Source organism: Oncorhynchus mykiss, chromosome 14, assembly GCF_057628025.1.
Source record: "Oncorhynchus mykiss isolate SJ-2025 chromosome 14, ASM5762802v1, whole genome shotgun sequence".
NCBI classification, from domain to species: domain Eukaryota; kingdom Metazoa; phylum Chordata; class Actinopteri; order Salmoniformes; family Salmonidae; genus Oncorhynchus; species Oncorhynchus mykiss.
Genome location: NC_143035.1, coordinates 7,903,681 through 7,928,868, shown reverse-complemented (window position 1 = coordinate 7,928,868; position 25,188 = coordinate 7,903,681). Strand labels below are relative to the sequence as shown.

General features: G+C 43.9%; 2 protein-coding genes across 11 annotated transcripts in view; both read left to right on the top strand.

The window, feature by feature from the left end:
* Nucleotides 1-25,188, top strand: part of LOC110488686 (protocadherin gamma-C5) — a 192,106-nt gene that overhangs the window by 20,622 nt on the left and 146,296 nt on the right. For 2 of the 10 annotated variants that reach the window (XM_090198255.1, XM_090198252.1), the window contains exon 1: nucleotides 1,581-4,171. The exons of 4 other annotated variants lie outside the window; for them this stretch is intronic. In XM_090198255.1, the coding sequence (XP_090054381.1) occupies nucleotides 1,772-4,171 (2,400 nt within the window). In that variant the 5' untranslated portion in view covers nucleotides 1,581-1,771. Of the gene's footprint in view, nucleotides 1-1,580; nucleotides 4,172-6,594; nucleotides 9,527-22,543; nucleotides 25,164-25,188 lie in introns of those variants that run through there. 4 more of the 10 variants (XM_090198248.1, XM_090198247.1, XM_090198265.1 and 1 more) reach the window with 3 other exon arrangements.
* On the top strand, nucleotides 17,892-22,549 carry LOC110488687 (protocadherin beta-16-like). The gene has a single exon (XM_021560999.3). It carries the CDS (start codon nucleotides 19,702-19,704, stop codon nucleotides 22,126-22,128), a length of 2,427 nt encoding a protein of 808 aa, XP_021416674.1. The 5' UTR covers nucleotides 17,892-19,701; the 3' UTR covers nucleotides 22,129-22,549.

The window sequence follows — 25,188 nt, the reverse complement described above, 5'->3', positions numbered from 1 at the left end:
ACCAATATAAAATGTAGAAAGCAAAAAAAGGGCTTGTAATTATTATTTTTATTTTATATATCTAGTGGCATGAGATTACTATGAGAAGAGAAGATTAAACAACTTGAAACAAAAAAAGATGAAAATAAAACCTAATATAACTCAAACGGAAAGCATTTGCACTGTTGTAGAGGTGTTCGGTAAGTGACTTTTTGGACCGGAATTCCAAAATATTCAAGAGATAAATGTGCTCAAAGTTGACTGATGTTACATACCACACCACACCATGAGACAACCATGTCTTCATCGCTGGAAAATATCAACAAAAGGTTTAGATTGATATCATATATAAAAAGCTTACAAACAGGGTTGTTAAACTATATTGGGGGGGAGTAAAAAAAATGATATATATATATTTTTTAAACCTTTAACATTAATTATCTAAAAAACGCGTAAACTCAGAGTTTTTTCATGTTCACTTTTGTTGTATCTTAGACCCTATTTTGAATGTGGGTGTCATGTTTTGGCTGATAAATGTACAAAAAAAATTGCAATAACATTTACATTTCAACTTTGAAATAGTACCACAAAGATGGGTGGAGGCCCACACATCAGAGAATGTTGACTTGAATGGGAATATCTGTTGTTTTAAATTATACTGCCAATTCTCAATATACTGTAAACCTATTGATATCATAGAAATATAGATCATAGAAAAGACATGACCATTCAAGTTGACATTCGACAGTGGTCTGTCTACAAGCTAAATTACTCTGGTCTGAAGGGATAGGTCCGTTCTATTAAATGTATTTCTATGATTGAAATGACATCCACCCAGTATTCAAGAGCATGTTGTATCTCAACCGATAGCGGGCACAGCGCAGAATAGGGTCTGAGCTACAACATATGCAAATATTTTTAAAAACCACAGTTGACACATGGTTAGATACTTGATGTTAAAGGTTTATATCTAACAAAATCGAACAACTAAAGGCTATCCAAAACAAATATTATGGGTTACATTCTAGTCACTCAAAAATGCTATTTTACATAGGAATCAGAATGATTTAAAAATATATATACATATTTTTAGAAATAATAACGTGGTTTGACAACACTGTTTGTAAGCTTTTAAATGATTTCCAACTCAACCGTTTGTATCTTCCAGTTAGGAACTCATGGATGTCCAATGGTATGAAACATGAGTCAACTTTGAGCACCTTTATCTCCTGGATGTTTTGGCCTTCAGGTCCAAAAAGTCCCTTTCTGACCTCTTCTCCACGGGAAAACATGAACAGAAAGTTTTGTTTCAGGGATGCTGTCAAAAAAGGGATTGAAATCGAATGGATTTACCCTTCCGTGATTGATGTGTTGTGCGTTTTACTGCCGTTGACTGTTTTTCTCTATATTTGTCTTATTTACGTAATTACAGTAGTAGTCTACCTATTCAATCATGCAGCCCACTTATATAGGCTACAGATTCCTATGGTGACTTTTCGTGAAATATACTGTAGATTTAGAAGGTTTGTTACCATATGTCATTTCTAAAGAGTACTCACTGTGTCGCTATTCACCAGCTGTGTTTTTATAGATCCAGTTCTCCACCCACTTCGTTCTGTTTCCAGGCCAGTGTGCTCTGGTGCCATTTAGCGGAAGAAAATATTTGGAAACGGTCAGATTTCTGCCACATTCGGTGGATATTATTTTAATCAGACTCCATATTTTTGTGGAACACTATTTCTTTACATTCCAGTATCTAATCATATGCTAGTTTGCAGTTTATAGTCCAAGGATGGGTCACAAAGGAATATCGGTGACAGGCCTGGTCTGCAGATTTGCATTCTTTCTCCAAACGCTGGACACCGCCTTTGGAGACGTGAGCTATTCTTTTCAGGAGGAGATGAAACGCAGATCTGTAATTGGAAATATAGCCAAAGATCTCGGTTTGAAAGCCAGCAGACTGTCCGCTCGTAAGGCCCGAATTGATACCGAGGGGAACTATGAACGTTATTGTGATATTAATCAGAGTACCGGGGATTTGATTGTTGCGGAAAGGATTGACAGAGAGGAGCTATGTGGAGATAAGGTTTCGTGTATGCTTACATTCGAGTTGGTTCTTGAAGGTCCTTTGGAATTGCATCGTGTATCACTACTGATTGAGGATGTCAATGATAATTCACCCATTTTCCCGAAGGACACAATCAAATTGGAAATTAGTGAGTTGGCAGTCAAAGGGGCTCGCTATCGTGTTAACGAGGCACATGACGCAGACATGGGACAGAACACAGTGCAAAGGTATACATTACAAAGTAATGAACATTTTGTGCTGTCTGTTCACGATTACACAGATGGAAGAAAGAACGTAGAGTTGGTTTTAGATAAAGAACTAGATCGTGAAGAAAAACAGGACATGAGTTTACTGCTAACAGCAATAGATGGCGGCACTCCGCAGAGATCAGGTACTGTAGTCATACACGTCACTGTACTGGATGCTAACGATAACGCCCCAGTGTTTAGCCAGGCCGTCTATAAAGCCAGTCTGCCTGAAAACTCTCCTTTAGGTACTGTAGTGGTTACAGTAAGTGCTACAGATGCAGACGAGGGAGTGAATGGGGAAGTGACGTATGAATTCAGTCGCATATCTGACAAAGCAATAAAGGTATTTTCTTTGGGCCACAATACTGGAGAAATTAAGGTGATAGGTCCGATAGATTTCGAAGGCGACCCAAAATATGAAATGCGCATAGAGGGTAAAGATGGTTACGGTCTTTCATCTGATTCAAAAGTCATTATTGATATCACGGATGTAAATGACAACGCCCCTGTAATATATCTGAAATCTCTGAGTAACCCCATACCTGAGAACGCGTCACCTGGCACAGAGGTGGGCATCATTAACGTCCAGGATAGAGACTCTGAGAATAACCGACAGGTCCACTGCTCCATTCGGCAAAACGTTCCTTTTAATCTGGTGCCATCCATCAAAAACTACTATTCTCTGGTGACCACGGGCGAACTGGACCGTGAACTAGTTTCTGATTACAACATTACAATCATTGCCACCGACGAGGGCTCTCCACCTCTGTCCTCCTCTAAAACCGTTCAGTTATCTGTAGCTGACGTCAACGACAACCCACCTGTGTTTGAGGAACAGTCCTATAGCGCCCACGTGACCGAAAATAACAAACCAGACTCCTCCGTGTGTTCTGTTACTGCTCGAGACCCAGACTGGAGACAGAATGGTACAGTGATTTACTCTATCTTACCCGGTGATGTGAACGGTGTCCCGGTGTCCTCGTTCTTATCCGTTAACGGAGACACTGGGATGATCCACGCTGTGAGGTCGTTTGATTATGAACAGTTCAGGAGCTTTAAAGTCCACGTTGTGGCCAGGGACAATGGTTCTCCTCCGCTCAGCAGAAACGTCACCGTCAGTGTGTTCATAACGGATGTGAATGACAACTCTCCTCAGATACTATATCCCGCTCCGGAGGGGAACTCCTTCATGACCGAGCTGGTCCCCAAAGCTGCACACGGGGGCTCTCTTGTTTCCAAGGTGATAGCGGTGGACGCGGACTCCGGCCAGAACGCCTGGCTGTCCTATCATATAGTCAAATCCACTGATCCGGGACTTTTCACTATTGGTCTCCACAGTGGAGAGATCAGGACACAGCGGGACATTTCTGAATCTGACAGCATGAAACAGAACCTTATTGTGTCAGTAAAAGATAACGGACAGCCCTCTCTCTCTGCGACATGTGCTATGTATTTAGTGATTTCTGACAACTTGGCTGAAGTGCCAGAACTGAAAGATATATCTTATGATGAGAGCAATTCCAAACTCACCTCTTATCTGATCATCGCTTTGGTGTCCGTCTCCACCTTTTTCCTCACCTTCATTATTGTCATCCTGGCCGTGAGTTTTTGCCGCAGGAGAAAGCCTAGACTGTTGTTTGATGGAGCTGTCACCATCCCAAGTGCGTATCTCCCTCCAAACTACGCAGATGTAGATGGCGCGGGAACTCTCCGCAGCACCTACAATTATGACACCTACCTGACGACGGGTTCGCGCTCCAGTGACTTCAAGTTTGTCAGATCTTACAATGACAACACGCTGCCTACCGACCAGACTCTGAGAAAAACTCCAACTGACTTTGCTGAAGCGTTTGATGACTCTGATAGGTCCCCAAAGGTAGGTAAATAATAATAAATTACATTTGTTTTTGGCCTACATATGATAGAATAAAGGCTATACTTTCAATATAATAATTTAATTTCAGCGAAAATGCCTTGTGCAATCACTTTTTCCCCTGGAGAAATTACAAGGCTACACCCACGAATTTACTCATTCCCTATTAGGTATCGATTATACAGGCTCCAGGTTTCATACAATTTGTGATGTTTTAGATCATTATTTCTGCCCCATGCAATATAAATGATAACCTACAGCTTGATTTGATATTACATGTGTATTATTATTTTTATTTTTTTACTTACTTCTGATGTGGTTCGCTTATGTTTGTGATTGATACACTACGTTACCAAAAGTATGTGGACACCTGCTCGTGGAACATCTCGTTCAAAAATCATGGGCATTAATATGGAGTTGGTCCCCCCTTTGCTGCCATAACAGCCTCCAACTCTTCTGGGAAGGCTTTTCACTAGATGTTGGAACATTGCTGATGGGAATTGCTTCCATTCAGCCACAATAGCATTAGTGAGGTCAGACACTGATGTTGGGCGATTGGGCCTGGCTCGCAGTCGGCATTCCAAATTATCCGAAAGGTCTTTGATGGTGTTGAGGTCAGTGCTCTTTGCAGACCAGTTAAGTTCTTCCACACCGATCTCGACAAACCATTTCTGTATGGACCTCGCTTTGTGCACAGGGGCATTGTCATTCTGAAACAGGAAAGGGCCTTCCACAAACTGTTGCCACAAAGCTGGAAGGAGAGAATCGGCTAGAATGTCATTGCATGCATTAAGATTTCTCTTCACTGGAACTAAGGGGCCTAGCCTGAACCATGATAAACAGCCCAAAGCCATTATTCCTCCTCCACCAAACTTTACAGTTGGCACTATGCATTCAGGCAGGTAGCTTTCTACTGGCATCCGCCAAACCCAGATTAGACCGTCTGACTGCCAGATGGTGAAGCATGATTCATCACTCCAGAGAACCACGTTTCCACTGCCCCAGAGTCCAAAGGCGGTGAGCTTCACACCACTCCACCCGACGCTTGGCATTCTTAGGCTGCTCGGACATGGAAACACATTTAATGAAGCTCCCAACGAAAAAGTTATTATGCTGACATTGCTTCCAGAGGTAGTTTTGAACTCTGTAGTGAGTGTTGCAACAGAGGACAGACGGTTGTTACACGCAATGCGCTTCAGCACTCGGCGGTCCCATTCTGTGAGCTTGTGCGGCTGAGCCGTTGTGGCTCCTAGATGTACATAACAACACCTACAGTTGACCAGAGCAGCTGTAGCAGGGCAGAAGTTTGATGAACTGACTTGTTGGAAAGGTGGCATCCTAAGACTGTGCCATGTTGAAAGTCACTGAGCTCTTCAGTAAGGCCATTCTACTGCCAGTGTTTGTCTTTGGAAATTGCATGGCTGTTTGCTCGATTTTATACACCTGTCGGCAACGGGTGTGGCTGAATAAGACGAATCCACTAATTTGAAGGGGTGTCCACATATTTTTGTATGTATATTGTATATTCGGTGGATATTTCACTCATGCTTCACATATTTGAGGTTACAGAAAATGAGTTGATAATCGGAATTTGGCACTTTTTGAGTGAATGTTTGTTTGGAAAGGGTTTACAAAAGAGAATTGCTGTGTCTGGCGAGCTTTTTGTAGAATTATGAGAGAATCAGTGTGCGAGTTTTTAAAGTGCAGTTCCGCTGAAGGCCTCTCGTTGTTTCTGTCCATGGTGCTGAAATGTGGAAAATGTCTATAAACCAGTAGGGATCATTCATCATTGATTGACTGACGTGTCAACACTATTCTTTCGTGCCATCTTCTCTGTTTTTGTAGATTACATTGGGTGTGCTGGCTGTAAATCCAGGATTACACATCGTACTTGCCTTGCACCTTATATTTCAGTATGCGGACTGTATTCGTGCGACGATTTATATGTTGTGGACATACATCGTGGCATTTCCTATCCGTCTATTTGGTTATGCTTATTTCGATAAACGCAGGGTAAAAGTTATTCTCAATAGCTATAAAGCAGGCTATAGGTATTATTCACGTTTTGTAAATCATTTTGAAAAATAGTTGCTGTGTGTCATTTTGAAAGGTATACTCAAAGTGTCGCTGTTCACCAGCAGTGTTTTAATAGATCCAGTTCTCCACCCACTGGTGTTGTCATGAAGCTCGGGTGCCGTTGAGCTGACGGGTCTTAACACTCAGCACATCGTATGCGATCCGACAACCTGATTGGTGCAGTTTGTCTGGCAAATGTGTGTCATGTTCACATGTGTAGGCAACAACATGTCTGTTGTTGAAGTGACAGTATAGACTTTTACAACAACTTGTTGACAACCTTACTTGTCGAACTACTTTGACATTCTCTTAGGACACAGTAATCAGAGGACATGACCTAATCAGTAACATGCAAACACGATAGACATTTCTAATGCAACGTATTTTGTAGATCAAGTCACATCATCAGATATTATATAATGCAATTATTATCTAGGTCTCTGGGTGACGCTATTTTATCGCGCTGAATTGAAATATGGCTTAATACAATCCAATGCTCTCCCTCCCCATCCGTGTAATTGTTACAGGAATTGTGTGTGTGTGTGTGTGTGTGTGTGTGTGTGTGTGTGTGTGTGTGTGTGTGTGTGTGTGTGTGTGTGAGAGAGAGAGAGAGAGAGAGAGAGAGAGAGAGAGAGAGAGGAAGAGAGAGCAAGAGAGCGAGAACTTTGGTAGCCCAGTCATAGTGAGAGTGAGTGCACGCGATTGAGGCGGGAGGAGAGAAATCCTAACTGACACGAGCAGGCTCCGGAGTAGGGCATGCTCTACTCGGCTCGAGACGAGTATAAGAAGGTCACTGCGTCGCTTTGATGCTATATTTATTTTCAACCAAACTATATATTTTATAACTAATCTTAGTCGTGTTTAAACATGGATTTACAACTAATAAATCGTATTACCAACAAGGGGTTTACCATCGAGCAACTGTATGTAAAACGGAGTGGCTGGCTGCGATTTTGGGGGATTGTGCTTCTCTTCGGCGCGTCGTTTGGAGATGTGCGCTACTCCGTACCAGAGGAGATGGAGCGCGGCTCGGTCATTGGGAACCTGGCTCTGGATCTGGGGCTGAAATTAGTTGAGATTGGTGCACGTCGAGCCCGCATCGTGGCGGAGGGCACTCGGCAGCTTTGTGAGCTTGACTATGGTTCGGGCTCTCTGTTGGTCAGCGAGAGGATAGATAGAGAGGAGTTGTGCGCGCAGGCAGCTGTCTGCGTCCTACAGTATCAACTGCTGCTGGAGGATCCGCTCAAAGTGTACAGTCTTGTTTTGGACATTCAGGATATGAATGACAATAGCCCTGCTTTTGCTACTGGGTTAATTGATCTGGACCTGGTCGAGTCGACGGTGCCGGGGAGACGCTTCCCTCTGGAGAGTGCGCATGACCCTGATTTGGGAACCAACTCGGTTCGTGATTATAAACTGAGTCACAACGATCATTTTGCCTTAGAAATGAACACTCAAGTGAATGGAATAGCATACCCAGAGCTGGTTCTGAAAAAAACTTTGGACCGAGAGAACCAGGCCGAATACACTCTGACCATCAGTGGGGTTGACGGGGGTAATCCTGCCAGGTCAGGTACCGCGTCTGTTCACATCCATGTTCTGGATGCCAATGACAACGTCCCCGTTTTCAGCCAGAGGACTTACAGAGCCTCTCTGATAGAGAATTCTGCCACGGGCGTTTTGGTGGCGACGCTGAACGCCACTGATTTAGATGACGGTGCATATGGGGAGATAACCTACTATTTCAGCCACGTGTCTGACAAAACTAGAGGCATCGTGGAAATTGACCCTGTGAGTGGGGAGGTGAGGGTGGCGGGTCAAGTGGACTATGAGGAGGCGAGTGCGCATGAACTTGATGTCCAGGCTAAAGATGGCGGGGGTCAGGCATCACACTGTAAACTCATCATTGAAGTGATTGATGTGAACGACAATGAACCAGTTATTGCAGTGAAATCAGCCACGGCTATCATTTCTGAGGATTCTAAACCCGGTACCATGGTTGCTCTGCTTAACGTGTATGACCTGGACACTGGAAACAGTGGTCGGGTCAAGTGTGCCATCTCAAACGACATACCTTTCAAGTTGATATCAGAGGTTAAGAATTACTATATGTTGGTGACTGATGGTATATTAGATAGAGAGATGAACCCACACTATAACATCACAGTGACAGCTATCGACTCTGGTTCTCCCGAACTGTTCAGTAGAAACGTGATATCCATCACAGTGGGTGACGTGAATGACAACCCCCCTATTTTTACGCAGAGCGAGTACACCGCCAACGTTTGGGAAAACCAACACAGAGGCACGTTGGTGATAAGGGTGAGAGCCGAGGATCTAGACGCAGGACCCAATGCGAAAATACTGTACTCTTTATCAGAAGGCATGACCCCAGAAACATTCTCTTCCCTCTCCATTAACGCGGAGACCGGAGAGCTCTTCACCTCGCGCCCCTTTGATTATGAGCAGGCCAGTCACTATCAGGTAGGAGTGACAGCTCAAGACGTTGGTGACCCTCCTCTTTCCAGTACTTGCACTGTGAGGGTGTTCGTCGGTGACCATAACGACAACACACCTGTTGTTCTGTATCCTGTCCAATCATCTGGCTTCATCGCTGAGGACCTGGTGCCACTGGAGGCACCTAAAGGTTACCTGGTTACCAAAGTGCTTGCTGTAGATGCTGACTCTGGCAATAACGCGTGGCTCTCCTACCATGTGGTCAAAGCGTCACAGCCCAACCTCTTCACTGTGGGCCTGCACAGCGGGGAAATCCGGACTGTGAGGCCATTTGTAGAGCAGGACGAGCCTAAACAAACTCTTGTCATCATGGTAAGGGACAACGGGCCTCAGTCTCTCTCAGCCACTGCCACAGTCAATGTAGTCATTGGCGATGACATGCCTGTTTTAAATGAGCTTTTTGAGAACACGGACGATGACTCACAGGCGAGCTATAATTTGACGCTTTATTTGAAAATCGCCCTGGCGACCGTGTCTTCTCTCCTCCTTGTTCTGATCAGTGCGGTCGTGTACTTCAAGATGTGTCGACGCGGGTTTGTGTACCGCGCGTCTAGCCTCCCAGTCTTCCCCGCGGCCTACGGCCCCCCGAGATACGCTGACGTCAGCCGGTGTGGAACTGTCCTGAAAGATGACCAATACGACTCCTTTCTGACCACTGGCTCGTGGAAAGGTGACTTCCGTTTCGGGCCCTCCATAGACACTGACCCATTGAGGAAAAGCAGCATGGCCTATCAAAAAGGCACACTCAGACGCACAAGTCTCAAGGTGAGCCTTTGGGAATGGACTTCTGATGACGTAGTTCATTAAGTGTCAGCTATGGCAAAGCATTGCATCGGTTGAATGCGTTCAGTTGTGCAACTAACTGGGTATCCCCTTTCCCTTATATCTTATCTGAACTAAGCTCTGCTCGTCTACCAGCAACTGTCTGGTTCAGTTGATAGAGCATGGTGCTTGCATCGCCAGGGATGTGGGTTTGATTCCCATGGGGGACCAGTATGCAAATGTATACACTCAAGTCGCTCTAGATAAGAGCATCTGCTAAATGACTAAAATGTAAATGTGAGAGTGTCATCATCTCTTGTGTAGGCTATCATTCTACTGCCCTGCCTGTCCTTTCTGTGTACTCTGTTCCTCTGTGTGTGGTTGTCTATCAGGCTGATCTCTGTGTTAGTTGGTTTGTTTTGGGAGCTAAAACCAGTTTGCAAGCTGCTATTTATTTTATCTTGATATCATCACGTAGTTATGTCACACCTACAGTGGTTATGTCACACCTACAGTGGTTATGTCACACCTACAGTGGTTATGTCACACCTACAGTGGTTATGTCACACCGACAGTGGTTATGTCACACCTACAGTGGTTATGTCACACCTACAGTGGTTATGTTACACCTACAGTGGTTATGTCACACCGACAGTGATTATGTCACACCTACAGTGGTTATGTCACACCGACAGTGGTTATGTCACACCTACAGTGGTTATGTCACACCTACAGTGATTATGTCACACCTACAGTGGTTATGTCACACCGACAGTGGTTATGTCACACCTACAGTGGTTATGTCACACCTACAGTGGTTATGTCACACCGACAGTGGTTATGTCACACCTACAGTGGTTATGTTACATCTACATTGGTTATGTCACACTATGTCACCTCATATGACCTCTCATTGAAACGGTTATAAGGAAAGGTCAGAGGTTGCTACTCTGATGGCCTCTAATAGAGCTTCACTGTTGCTGTGTTCAGTTGTCCTGGTCAGTAGTGATCTGGCTGTACTCAGGTCAGAGGTTAAACGTTGTAATGGTTATCGTGTGTGTGTGTGTGTGTGTGTGTGTGTGTGTGTGTGTGTGTGTGTGACTGTGTGTGACTGTGAGTCCTCAACGCAGAGCGGAGAGCTTGTCACATTGGTTAGATTTCCATGTGAACCCATGTGTGCTCATGTTATGGCTGCAGGCTCTGTAATGGTCCACATTTCAGTCATGGGAGAAGAAGAAAAAATGTGAAGCATAAACAGCATTATGAAATCCCAATTTGTCTGCTATGTTGTGTTATACTGTAGCCATGGCCCAGCCAATGGGATATGCAGTGCGTTACAGGGATTTAACTAGTGGCCGAGCCTTTTCCTGCTCAGGTCATCAGGAAACACTCCTGGGCCTAAGTGTGTGCATTGTGTTGAGTTGTGTGGTACATTTCTGTTTACTTGCTTTTGATATCTCCACACTCTGGTTTAGTGATCACATTCAGAATAGTCCTATTAGATGTTGCATTGATCAGGAATCGACTGCAGTTCTGTTGAGAGCCTGTACCTGCGAATAAGGCCCCACTGTAGTGTTGGGGTCGTACAGATGCCCTGGTACAGAGATTATGATAATTCCTTCACAGAACACTGCTTTCCAATTTGTCTGGTCCAATTTTGTGTCGGCCAACAATATCAAATATCAAACAATCATAGGAATGTCTTCCTAACGGTTTGCTTTCCCCCCTCTCTTTCCCTCTCTCTCTCTTTGGCCTCCCTCTCCCTCTGAACGGACCTCCTCTACATATATGACAGGTGAGAAACGTTCCCTTTTCTCTCTCCACTTGTCTGTCACTTGTCTGCCTTCAAAACGGCAACTACATTGTATTTTCCTTTGTATAGCTCCAAAGAAAGAACCGTGCATCAATCTAAACTATTTCCAAGTGGCTTTGTACTCACAACAAAGCACGTAAGGTCATTTTATTTAACCTTCAATTATCCAGGGTACTGAGATAAAAATCTGTTTTTCAAGAGAGACCTGGTCCAACCGAGACTGCAGCAGGGGGGCAACAATAACAACTTACAGACAGAGACACACCATGAACTACATGTTGATGTAAACACATACAATACAATTACAGAAACATACAAGCGTTGTAGATTTTTTTTTAAATTGATCATATGTACCACTGCATCAAGTCCTACTGACAATCACATTCCTCAGTAACATGTGAGTCAACCAAACTTTTAAACAAGACCCTGGAGTTTCCAGCTGGTCTGGAGAGAATTCCAAGACCACGGAGCTGAGCAGCTAAAACACCATTTGCCATGATCTGATTTTAGGAACCGTTAAATGTAAGTAAGAGTGAGACCGTGACTGGTATTTATTTTTAAGACCTTATCAAAGAAGAACAGAGATAAAGCTGCAGTTTTCCCAAAATGGCCTAATAGATCATAGTAGACCAACGTTTAAGCCTACGTAGAGTCAACGAAGACCAGCCAACAGCACTTTAGAGATCACAGTGGTGTGTCAGATGCTTTTGGTTGGTAGTAAACCTACGTGCTGCATGATACATGGAATCAAGTGTCTTCAGGGTAGTGCTTGGGGTCTGCCCGTAAACGACATCATTTTTTTAGCGTTGTAAAATACCATGCACTTTGTTTTTGAGGAATTCGGAACAAGCTTCAACTCGTACAGATTCTGTTGAATGATGGTAAAAGCTACAGTATGTTGAGCTTTTTCAAAAGCCAAAGTAATACTGCTGCCACTTGAGTAGAAAACAGTGTCATCTGCAAGACGGTGTGGTCCACAGCGTCAAATGCCTTTGACCAGTCTATGAACACAGATGCACAATGCAACTTCTTATCCAGGGCACGGTGAATATCACCCAAAACATTCAACGTTGCTGTAACAGTGTTGTGGCTTGACCTGAAAGCTGATTGCGTACCACTCAATACATTGTTTTCCTGGTGGTAGGCTTTAAGCTGCTTATTGACCAGGGACTCCAATACTTTTGCCAAAGCAGACCATTTAGATATGGGCCAATAGTTGCTCAGTAGTGTGGGATCACCTCCGTTCAAAAGAGGTAGGTCAAATGCTGTTTTCCACAACTTGGGGATGACATGACATTCTAGGGTGAGGTTGAAGATGCATGTTCAAGGTTGTCTAGATCATCAGGGCCAGGGGATATATATATATACAGTATATATATGTATATATATTTTTGTACATAAATTGCTTATATGGCTCTATGCACCTCTGATACAGAGAAGGTGAGAATGAGAACCTGGAGAAGAAGTGCTCAGGAGTGTCAGTATTTTCGGTGTTACGTAGACCCTTGAGTTGATTAGACTTGGATGTCAACCAGTCGAGGTTCAGGTCACCCATAAGCACAAATTCAGTGATAATAATGTGATATTACTGTGATAATAATTGAAAAATACAATCCACAGAGCCAGCAATAGCAGATGGGGTCTTTATCAACAGGAGACAACACGATTCGAGGACGCGCAGAGATGTTTTCTAAGACAGATTTGCTCGGGTTTGGTAACTGAAGTCAGAATGACCGCAGAGAACATGTCTTTTATGAACATAACAACACCATCGCCAATGAACAGCTCCGGTGGTTGTCGTACAAACAGGGTTCTTGTTTCAGTGCAGTTCTAGACCTACTTTCATCTGGCATGAATATTTATCCTGCTGCCTCCCGATGTGTAGCCGCCAACTGAATAATACACCGTCGTAATGTGGGGAGTGTTGTGGTTTGCGGCTACATATCATGCTAATGCTTTGCTCTGTGCCACAGCAGAGCACAGCAGGACTGGTGAAGTCAGCTGTTTTAATGCTGACAGCCGGGGGGGGGGGGGGGGTCCACCTGTGTGACCTACTAAAAGCACACTAAATGTAGTTCTGTCCTTGAGTTGATAGTGAAGTATGTACAAATGTGTGACTGGTGGATGCTGCTGGGTGTGAATGTGGTACATTTGATTGATTGATTGACTCTGATCGTGGTGGCTGAGGTGAAAGCCTCAGCTAACCCGTCATGCATTCAGTAGCCTCTATGAATCACATGACTATGAAGGCATAAATGTAGGAAAGCGTGTATTCTGAATTGAAATGCATTTGCCTTGTGCTGTACTTGTCTGCTAATGTTCTGTATTATGTCATGTTTTATGTGGACCCAAGAAGAGTAGCTAAATACACATTAAGCTGATCAACCTTGTGCATACACACAAATCTCTGTGGTAGCTTTGAGATTAGAAGGCAGTATTAGTGTGATTTCTGTGTCAATAGGGCAGTGTTGAACTGGCCCTCTTTCTGCCGAATGATTGTGCTCCCATCTCAGATGTAGGTCACTGGATTTATCAGATTGGATCATGAATCATATTCATACAGGGATGACTACTGAACCACACATATCGAGAGAGAGAGAGAGAGAGAGAGAGAGAGACAGAGACAGAGACAGAGACAGAGACAGAGACAGAGACAGAGACCGAGAGAGTGATAAAGTGCGTCTCGGTGAGAGGTGCAGGAGTCAGGCGCAGGAGAGCAGGGATTTTTTGAGAAGCGTGTTTAATGTAGAGATCTGTACACATAGTCCAGCAATACAAATTTGGCCCAGATGAATGTCCAAACAACGCTCTCGAAGGAATGCAAACTCGTGTCAGTACACGGAGGAACAACCACAGTTCCGACACTACATACACATACGTCAATGCGAAAACAATAAACAGCATAGAATACTGAAAGCTAACAGGTGTACAGGTGTACAGGTGCCCTATATACCCACAGAAATTTAAACCAGGGATCGGTAGCGGCTAGTAAACCGGCGACGCCGAGCGCCGCCCGAACAGGGAGAGGAGTTACCTCCGGTAGAAGTTGAGAGAGAGAGAGAGAGAGAGACAGACAGACAGACAGACAGACAGACAGACAGACAGACAGACAGACAGACAGACAGACAGACAGACAGACAGACAGACAGACAGACAGACAGACAGACAGACAGACAGACAGAGTATATTTTCATCCAAACTGTATATTTCTTTGTGTGTGAACTTCATCAGCAAATTGTTGTTTGCTATGGATTTTAGACCTGTGGCTATGTTTTGTTGTAGTTGTACATACAAGCGTGTTCATGTGGATCATACAAGCCATTTCTGAGGGAGGGAGGGTGGAGTGTGTCTGCTCACTGTAATTTTGTAGTGCCGAGATCTAAAACTGACCACACAATGGCTTTGTGACTGTGCTATAAATGGAACCTGTCTTAACAGGATTTGTTTTGCTGGTTGATTTGCTCTGCTCGTACATAAATTGAGTGTACAAAACATTAGGAACACCTTACTAATATTGAGTTGCACCTCCTTTTCCCCTCAGAACAGCCTCAGTTTGTCGGGCCAAGGTGTCGCAACCGTTCCACACTGATGCTGGCCCATGTTGACCCTGATGCTTCCCACAGTTGTGTTAAGTTGGCTGGATGTCCTTTGGGTGGTAGAACATTCTTGATACACACAGGAAACTGTTGAGCGCAAAAAACCCAGAAGAGTTGCAGTTCTTGACACACTCAAACGGGTGCGCCTGGCACTTACACATACCACGTTCAAAGGCACTTCAATATGTTGTCACCCTGAATGGCACACATACACAATCCATGCCACAATTGTCTCAAGGCTAAAAATCCTTCTTTAACCTGTCTCCTCCCCTTCATCTACACTGATTGAAGTCATTTAACAAGTGACATCAATAAGGGATTGTAGCTGTCAGTCTGTTCCTAATATTTTGTCCACTCGGTCAGTGTACATAGTGTCAGTGTACATAGTGTCAGTGTACATAGTGTCAGTGTACATAGTGTCAGTGTACATAGTGTCAGTGTACATAGTATCAGTGTACATAGTGTCAGTGTACATAGTATCAGTGTACATAGTATCAGTGTACATAGTGTCAGTGTACATAATGTCAGTGTACATAGTGTCAGTGTACATAGTGTCAGTGTACATAGTATCAGTGCACATAGTATCAGTGTACACAGTGTCAGTGTACATCATGTCAGTGTACATAGTGTCAGTGTAATATACATCAGTAGTCTATCTACTATGGCTGTTTATTGCCCTCCTGTGGTGGTTATTTACTATCAAACAAGCATTACCATGTCGTGGCTCAGTGGTATCCAATCTCTAACCCACTTGACAAATGACTTCATAAGCTGCTGTTTTACTACCAACAAGTCAATGTAAAATGTTTGAAATGTGTTGGTAACAGACATATCTGCTAGCTCTCATTAGTGTCCCATTAGACACATTCAGGGCTGTGTGTACCTAGGTTTTGAGACAGCACTTACTTCTGATCTTAACCCTGAGGTGCTGCTCCCTTGACTCGAGACGTTCTGTTTCATGATGTATGAGACAACATTTGGCGGGGTAATCATTCATTGGTTATTCATTTCAATAGAGGGTTCATTGGCCTATAATGTCGTTCTGCACACTCACTCTGAGTGGTGCTGTTGTCCAAGAGACCTATCTCGGCTCAGGCGCATATAACTGCTGCTCCAAGGCAACTATGCGTCAGTGACAAGACCAAGGAAGGATTATTGCGCACAGAACCATCGAAGCAGTTTTAACGGAGTACAACAACACCTTCTTGAGCTTTTCTGTTGTATGTGAGTTTTGGATTGCATTATATATTTCCCAGTTTTGGGTAACGTTATGGATATTTTTAGGAGGATGAGCGCTGGAGAGGCTGTGAATAGCGCAGTCTGGGGTTTGAGATGGCAAGTGCGAGTCTCCATGTTGCTTGTCTGCGTACTGAGTGCGGTGAATGGACAAATTCGATATTCTGTACCAGAGGAAATGAGAAAGGGCTTGTTTGTCGGAGATGTGGCGAAAGACCTGGGTTTGGACGTGAAGAGGCTGATTTCAGGCCGGGCGCGGTTAGTTATAGACGGTAATAACCAATATGTAGAGCTGAATCAGAACAAAGGACATCTGGTTGTTAAGGAAAGGATTGACAGGGAGAAATTATGCGGTCAGAAATCTCCGTGTAGCTTCAGTTTAGAAATGATTCTTGAAAGCCCACTTGAATTATATTCGATTACCATCGAAATTGAAGACATAAACGACAACGCCCCGGTGTTTTCAAAAAAGGACATTCATCTGGAAATTGGGGAGTCTTCGCCGATAGGGACTGTTTTCTTATTAGATGGAGCCGCTGATCCTGACGTGGGTATGAACTCACTGCAAAGCTACACAGTTAAACCAACCGATCATTTTGTGCTCAAGCAACACAGTAGAGCTGATGGAAGTAAATACGCAGAAATGGTGTTGCAGTCTGGACTTGACCGTGAAAAACAGAGCGAACACTCCCTGATATTAACTGCAGTCGATGGCGGGGACCCACAAAGGTCTGGAACTGTTAAGATACATATCACTGTTCTGGATGCAAATGATAATGCGCCTGTGTTCACAGAGTCTTTGTACAAAGTCACTGTTGTAGAAAACGCTTTGGGAAGCACAGTTGTAGCCCAAGTAAGTGCCATCGATGCAGACCAAGGGTATAATGGAAATGTGACGTATTCATTTACGCATATGGAGGAGGGTACACCACCTTTGTTCCATATAGATCCACATACTGGGGAGATAAATCTCACTGGTGACCTAGATTACGAAACTGTTCAGAATTACGAAATTAACCTTCAAGCTAAAGACCCGTGGGGTCTGACGGGCGCGAGTAAACTAGTCATTGAGATTCTAGACGTTAATGACAATAGTCCGATCATAACCATGACATCATTTTCTGGTAAAATCCCAGAGGATAGTATTCCTGGCACAGTTGTGGCATTGATAAGTGTCCAGGATGTAGATGCTGGGCAAAATGGACAGGTGCGTTTAAGAATCGACGAAAACCTCCCATTTAAGATAAAGACCTCTCTTAGAAACTACTACACGTTGGTAACTGAGAAGAGCTTAGACCGAGAGAAATTGTCTCGCTACAACATCACCCTCACTGCCACTGATGAAGGTTTGCCGCCGATATCAAGCATGACAACTATTGTTTTAGACATCAGTGATGTTAATGATAACGCACCAGCCTTTAGTCAAAATGTGTATAGTACGCACGTTGTGGAAAACAATTCTCCCGGAGTTTCTGTGCTTGCGATCCAAGCAACGGATCCAGATAGGGGCCAAAACGCACGCATCTCTTATTATCTAATTGACAGTGAGCTAAACGGAAACCCAATTTCCACCTACTTTTCAATTAACTCAGAGAAAGGTGTCATTCACTCAGTGCGTTCACTTGACTATGAGCAGGTTAAAGAGTTCAAAATACTAATCAAAGCGCAAGATGGAGGCTCCCCACCCCTTAGTAGTAATACTACTGTTCTCATTTACGTACAAGATCAGAACGACAACGCGCCTCAGGTTCTGTACCCAGTCCAGACTAGCAGCTCTCTGGTGGCTGAAATGGTGCCTCGTTCAGCAGATGTGGGCTATCTTGTAACTAAAGTGGTTGCTGTTGATGTGGACTCAGGACAGAATGCCTGGCTCTCGTATAAACTGCAGAAAGCGACAGACAGGGCGCTGTTTGAAGTGGGTTTACAGAATGGAGAAATAAGAACTATACGCCAAGTCAATGATAAAGATGCTGTGAAACAAAGGCTCACTGTTGTAGTGGAGGACAACGGGCAGCCCTCTCGTTCAGCTATAGTCAATGTTAACGTGGCGGTGGCGGACAGGTTCCCTGAAGTGCTCTCGGAGTTCACTGACTTTACGCACGACAAAGAGTACAACGAGAATCTGACTTTTTACTTAGTCTTGGCTTTGGCTGTAGTCTCATTTTTGTTCATTACATGTTTAGTGGTTATTATATCAGTGAAAATATACAGATGGAGACAGTCTCGCATCCTCTATCATTCCAATCTCCCGGTTATTCCGTATTACCCACCACGTTACGCAGACACTTTGGGGACAGGAACTCTACAGCATGTGTACAATTACGAGGTGTGCAGGACGACTGACTCCAGAAAGAGTGACTGTCAGTTCGCCAGACCCTGTAGTCAGAACGTACTGATAATGGACCCCAGTTCTACAGGGACGATGCAGCGGATGCAGAACGAACAGAACATCCTGGATGAACCAGACTCTCCATTAGAGGTGAGTTTATTTGCAGTTTAAATACAATTTTCCTATTTTTGTCTTGACAGCGACAAGTGGCCTGCTCCGCTCACTCATACAGTGTATACTTTGCCTCTTTTCAGCTGTCTATTGAGCAAGTGTTATTTTTGAGTGATGTAGGCCTACTTCATGCGTAAGAATGGCTACCCTACATAGCATGCCGTTTTCAAGCGTCTATGTAGTGGATAAAGACTTGCATTGGTAGTTAGCGATTGAAATGAAAGCCGACGTACTAATACAGTTTTTTACAAGTTATATTTTCTTGTACAATGTACACAATCAGTCAACAACAACAAAAAATATTCGTCTTCCATTTTTACATTACAATCGCCATTGTACTTATAATTATTTTTTCCTTACGAACAAAAAATTAAAACAGACCAGGTATTTATGAGGAAATGGTATGTGGAGGTTATTTTGTATATGTGACTTGGAAACGAAAATATTGTCGTTGAGCTGGGGTTGCTCTGACACTTTTGATCAGTCGTCCTGTCACTGTCCACCGCACTTGTGCTGGACCAGTGGTGCTTATAGTGCATTTACAATAACCCTACATAATCTGAGATTATATGATTCGGGGTTTTTTTTCAATTCATTCTTTTGTCTTTTTCCTGAAGCACTGTAGAAATACTGTAGTTTCCAATACTTTGTTTTGTTATCAAATCTTAATTTCCCTGGGCTGTGCGGTATTGAACACCTATTGACGTTTTGGCGCATGTGAAACGTGGATTTGTGTGTTTCTGCATTGCGTTTGCCATGTTTGGACTCCGAGTGCCGCTGTTGATCAGTGATACACTCGATACGTTAATTAAATCTCTGAGTGGCGCAGTGGGGCCCTCCTATATTCTCTCTCTCACTGACAGACGCAGATAGACCTTCTGAAACGGACAGAGAGCTCTTGGCATAGACATCCCACGGATTATATTCATTCGTTTCTTTCGGAAATACAGTAGTTTTTTTCTTCACTTCTGGATATACAGATATTGTATAAGTAAAGGAGTAAATATATCAGGTATCAGTTTTTTTCGGTGGAATGGGTGATTGGTGGTCGACAGGCCGTGGAGGCGGATGGCAAGTACTGTTTTTCATTCTTTGTCTATGCGCCCTAGATTCCGTGACTGGGCAGGCACGGTATACCATACCCGAGGAGCAGGCAGAGGGGTCGATCGTTGGAAACATTGGTAGAGATTTAGGCTTGGAGGTGAAGAGGCTAGTGTCCGGTAAAGCTCGTATTATAACCAGAGGAACTCGACAGTATGTAGATCTTAACCGAGACAAAGGGATTCTCGTTGTTAAAGAGCGAATCGACCGAGAGGAGCTATGCGGACAGACTACCCCGTGTAGCTTCAGCTTTGAGCTTATTATAGAAAACCCCATTCAGTTATATCGGGTTACAGTCGAGGTTCGCGACATTAACGATAATACACCATCATTTCCAAAGGAAGAAATCAGTTTGGAAATCAGTGAATCTGCCGTGTCAGCTACGCGCTTTTCCCTGGAGAGCGCCGTCGACCCAGACGTTGGTGTTAACGGTATACAAAATTACTATCTCAAACCGACAGATCATTTCCAATTAGAGGTACACAGCCTATCCAACGGTGGTAAATACATCGAGATGATTTTACAACACCCCCTGGACAGAGAGAAGCAGGAGACCCTCTCGTTGGTGCTTATAGCTACAGACGGAGGCGAGCCTCAGAGGTCTGGTACTGTCCGCATCCATATTACAGTGCTGGATGCTAACGACAATGCACCAGTGTGTGGCCAACCAGTTTATAAAGCAGATGTTAAAGAGAGCTCTCCGAAGGGGACTTTGATAACCACCGTCAGTGCAAATGATGCAGATAAAGGAATAAACGGAGAAGTAACTTTTGCTATGGCTCATGTCTCCAAAGAAGCTAAAGAACTGTTTGAGCTGAACGTTAGCACCGGAGAAATTAAATTGGTAGCTAAAGTAGATTTTGAAAAGACAAACAATTATCAATTAAATGTACAGGCAAAAGACCACTGGGGTCTTGCCGATACTTGTAAAGTAGTTATACAAATTACTGATGAAAACGACAATGTCCCCACAATACAGCTCATGTCATTTTCTCATTCGATTTCCGAGGATTCTCCCCTTGGTACCACTGTAGCTGTTATTAACGTAGAGGATGCAGACTCGGATGGGAACGGTATCGTTCTGTGCTCTATTAATGCAGATATTCCATTCAAAATAGAGTCATCGTTAACTGATTATTATACAATAGTCACCGAAAGTCCTTTAGATAGAGAAACGGTGTCGGAGTACAACATCACTATTAAAGTTTCAGATGAAGGCTCTCCGCCTCTCTCTAGTAGTAAGAACATAACAGTTAAAGTATCAGATGTCAATGACAACCCACCCAAGTTTGTTCAACCTGAATATAGTAAATCTATTCAGGAAAACAACTCGCCCGGGTTTTCGATATTTGCAGTGAGGGCAAGTGATGCTGATTGGGGCCAAAATGCTCGTGTTTCCTACTTTCTTGATGATAAACAGGTTAACGGGTTGGCTGTGTCCTCTTTCGTCTCAGTAAACTCAGAAAATGGTGCCATCCATGCTGTTAGGTCATTCGACTACGAACAAATCAAGTCGTTTGACTTCAACGTCACTGCACGTGATGGGGGGTCTCCCCCTCTCAGTTCAGTGGTGGCTGTCAGAATTTTGGTCCAGGACCAGAACGACAACGCGCCTCAGGTTCTGTACCCAGTCCAGACTAGCAGCTCTCTGGTGGCTGAAATGGTGCCTCGTTCAGCAGATGTGGGCTATCTTGTAACTAAAGTGGTGGCTGTTGATGTGGACTCCGGACAGAATGCCTGGCTCTCGTATAAACTGCAGAAAGCGACAGACAGGGCGCTGTTTGAAGTGGGTTTACAGAATGGAGAAATAAGAACTATACGCCAAGTCAATGATAAAGATGCTGTGAAACAAAGGCTCACTGTTGTAGTGGAGGACAACGGGCAGCCCTCTCGTTCAGCTATAGTCAATGTTAACGTGGCGGTGGCGGACAGCTTCCCTGAAGTGCTCTCGGAGTTCACTGACTTTACGCACGACAAAGAGTACAACGACAACCTGACTTTTTACTTAGTCTTGGCTTTGGCTGTAGTCTCATTTCTATTCATCACATGTTTAGTGGTTATTATATCAGTAAAAATATACAGATGGAGACAGTCTCGCATCCTCTATCATTCCAATCTCCCGGTTATTCCGTATTATCCACCGCGTTACGCAGACACTTTAGGGACAGGAACTCTACAGCACGTGTACAATTACGAGGTGTGCAGGACGACTGACTCCAGAAAGAGTGACTGTCAGTTCGCCAGACCCTGTAGTCAGAACGTACTGATAATGGACCCCAGTTCTACAGGGACGATGCAGCGGATGCAGAACGAACAGAACATCCTGGATGAACCAGACTCCCCACTAGAGGTGAGTTAAACTAGTTTAAATTATAGCAAATTGCGTTTGAATACATCTCAACATGTCCAATTGTGTCCTAGAAAAACATCAGTGAATGTTGAAATGTCACTAAACTTCCTTTGGTCATCGGTGTCATCTGGCATTTTGTGCCTCCGGTTTGTAGGAACATTTGAGAAGTGGTATATGCTTATTTTTTACATCATCTATCCCTTTGTGTTATTTCTCCTCATGCAAATAACCTTTTTTTATTTGTAATATTTGAAAGGTCGGTTTCTGATTCATAACTTTGAGAAAATATGCATGCGTTTCTCACGTCTTCACATTGAGTGACGACCAGCTAGCTATTCCTATTGTGGGCTCCGAGGGCCGCTGTTGGTCTTTAAAAGCAAACTTTAGTCGATTTAAATACTGCTATACTTCCTCTGTACCGCCCATATTCTCTCATTTTGTCAGTGATTGAGGGACCATCACGAATGCACTCTTGGATCTCCTTTTTTCAGTATTCTGTTTTGTCGACGCCAGCTTTTTACATTGATGGATTCTGAGACCTTCAACATTGACCAGCAGTGTTTCATCGCATTTGTTTACAGCTTGTGTGGACTTGTTGTATAATGTGGATTTCGATGCGTTGGTTCGACGTCACGGCTTCTGCCAGAAATGAGCGCTGTATCAAACGGCAAGTACAGGCCTTTATTCTTGTTAGCCTTTTCCAGATGATGCTCGGGCAGATTCGTTACTCTATTCAAGAGGAGATGAGAAAAGGCTCGTTTGTTGGAAATGTGGCGGAGGATTTAGGAATGAATGCTAAACAAATGAAATCGGGAGGTGCTCGCATTGTTAGTGGTGATAGCAGCGAGTATATCAGGTTGGATGTAGACAAAGGGACCCTGGTCGTGGGAGAGAGGATAGACAGGGAGCAGCTTTGCGGGCAGACATCGCCCTGCAGCTTGAGCTTCGAGATGATTATGATGAATCCGATGCAGCTGCATAGTATTCTAGTAGAAATACTAGATGTTAACGATAATGCCCCCTTTTTTAACGAAAAGGAAATCAAATTAGATATCTCTGAGTCTGCTCTGCCGGGGACACAGATATTGCAGGAGAGTGCGACAGATCCTGACGTTGGTATCAACGCGCTTCAAGGCTACACATTGCACCCTACCGATAATTTCAACATTAAAATCCAGACTGGTCCCGACGGCAGTAAATATGTGGAGATGTATCTGTATGCGCCTTTAGACCGAGAGAAAAATGATAACCTGCCTCTGACATTGACTGCTGTGGATGGCGGTGAACCGCAGAGATCTGGGGCACTTAAAATACAAATATCAGTACTTGATGCCAATGATAATGTCCCCGTTTTTACACAACCTAATTTCAAGGCAACAGTAACAGAAAATGCACCTAAAGGAACTTTAGTGACAACCATCCGCGCAACAGACAGAGACGAAGGCTTATATGGTCAAGTTACTTACTATTTTACTCGCATGTCTAATAATTTTGCTGAGCTTTTTGCATTGCATGAAAATACAGGCGACATAACAGTCATTGGACCAATTGATTATGAAAAGAATAAACACTTCGAACTTGGCGTACAAGCCAAAGACCAAGGAGGACAAAGTGCGTCCACAAAAGTAATAATCGACGTTATAGATGTGAACGACAATGTCCCCTTGATTACACTGACGTCATTCTCTAGTCCAGTATCCGAGGATGCGGTTAGTGGCACTACCGTGGCTATAATAAATGTCAAAGACATAGATTCTGATAAAAACGGAAAGGTAGATTGTTCGATAAATACTAAGATCCCGTTTGCCATCCAGTCGTCTTTAAAGAGCTATTACACCCTTGTCACAGATGGTGTTTTAGACAGAGAGCGCAATGTCGAATATAACATCACATTCACAGCCGTAGATGAGGGTACCCCGCCCCTCTTGGCGAGTAAAACCATCACACTGAGAATCTCAGATGTTAATGACAATGCGCCCGTTTTTGAGCTGAGTTTATACACTGCTACTGTGATGGAAAACAACTTTCCGGGGGTCTCAGTGTTTTCTGTGAGGGCCCACGACTTAGATTGGGGTCAAAATGCACGCGTGTCCTACCTGCTCATAGAATCTCAATTAAATGGAAATCCAATATCGTCTTACATCTCCGTTAATGCAGAGACAGGTGTCATCCAGGCGGTGCGCTCCTTCGATTATGAGCAAACTAAATCATTTGAGATGTATATCAAAGCTCAAGATGGAGGCTCTCCTCCTCTTAGCAACAATGCTACAGTCAAAATTAGTATCCATGATCAGAATGACAACGCACCTCAGGTTCTGTATCCAGTCCAGACTAGCAGCTCTCTGGTGGCTGAAATGGTGCCTCGTTCAGCAGATGTTGGCTATCTTGTGACTAAAGTGGTGGCTGTTGATGTGGACTCCGGACAAAATGCTTGGCTCTCGTATAAACTGCAGAAAGCGACAGACAGGGCGCTGTTTGAAGTGGGCTTACAGAATGGGGAAATAAGAACTATACGCCAAGTCAATGATAAAGATGCTGTGAAACAAAGGCTCACTGTTGTAGTGGAGGACAACGGGCAGCCCTCTCGTTCAGCTACAGTCAATGTTAACGTGGCGGTGGCGGACAGCTTCCCTGAAGTGCTCTCGGAGTTCACTGACTTTACGCACGACAAGGAATACAATGACAACCTGACTTTTTACTTAGTCTTGGCTTTGGCTGTAGTCTCATTTCTGTTCATCACATGTTTAGTGGTTATTATATCAGTAAAAATATACAGATGGAGACAGTCTCGCATCCTCTATCATTCCAATCTCCCGGTTATTCCGTATTATCCACCGCGTTACGCAGACACTCTGGGGACAGGAACTCTACAGCACGTGTACAATTACGAGGTGTGCAGGACGACTGACTCCAGAAAGAGTGACTGTCAGTTCGCCAGACCCTGTAGTCAAAACGTACTGATAATGGACCCCAGTTCTACAGGGACGATGCAGCGGATGCAGAACGAACAGAACATCCTGGATGAACCAGACACCCCACTAGAGGTGAGTTAATTGGAATTCAAACGAA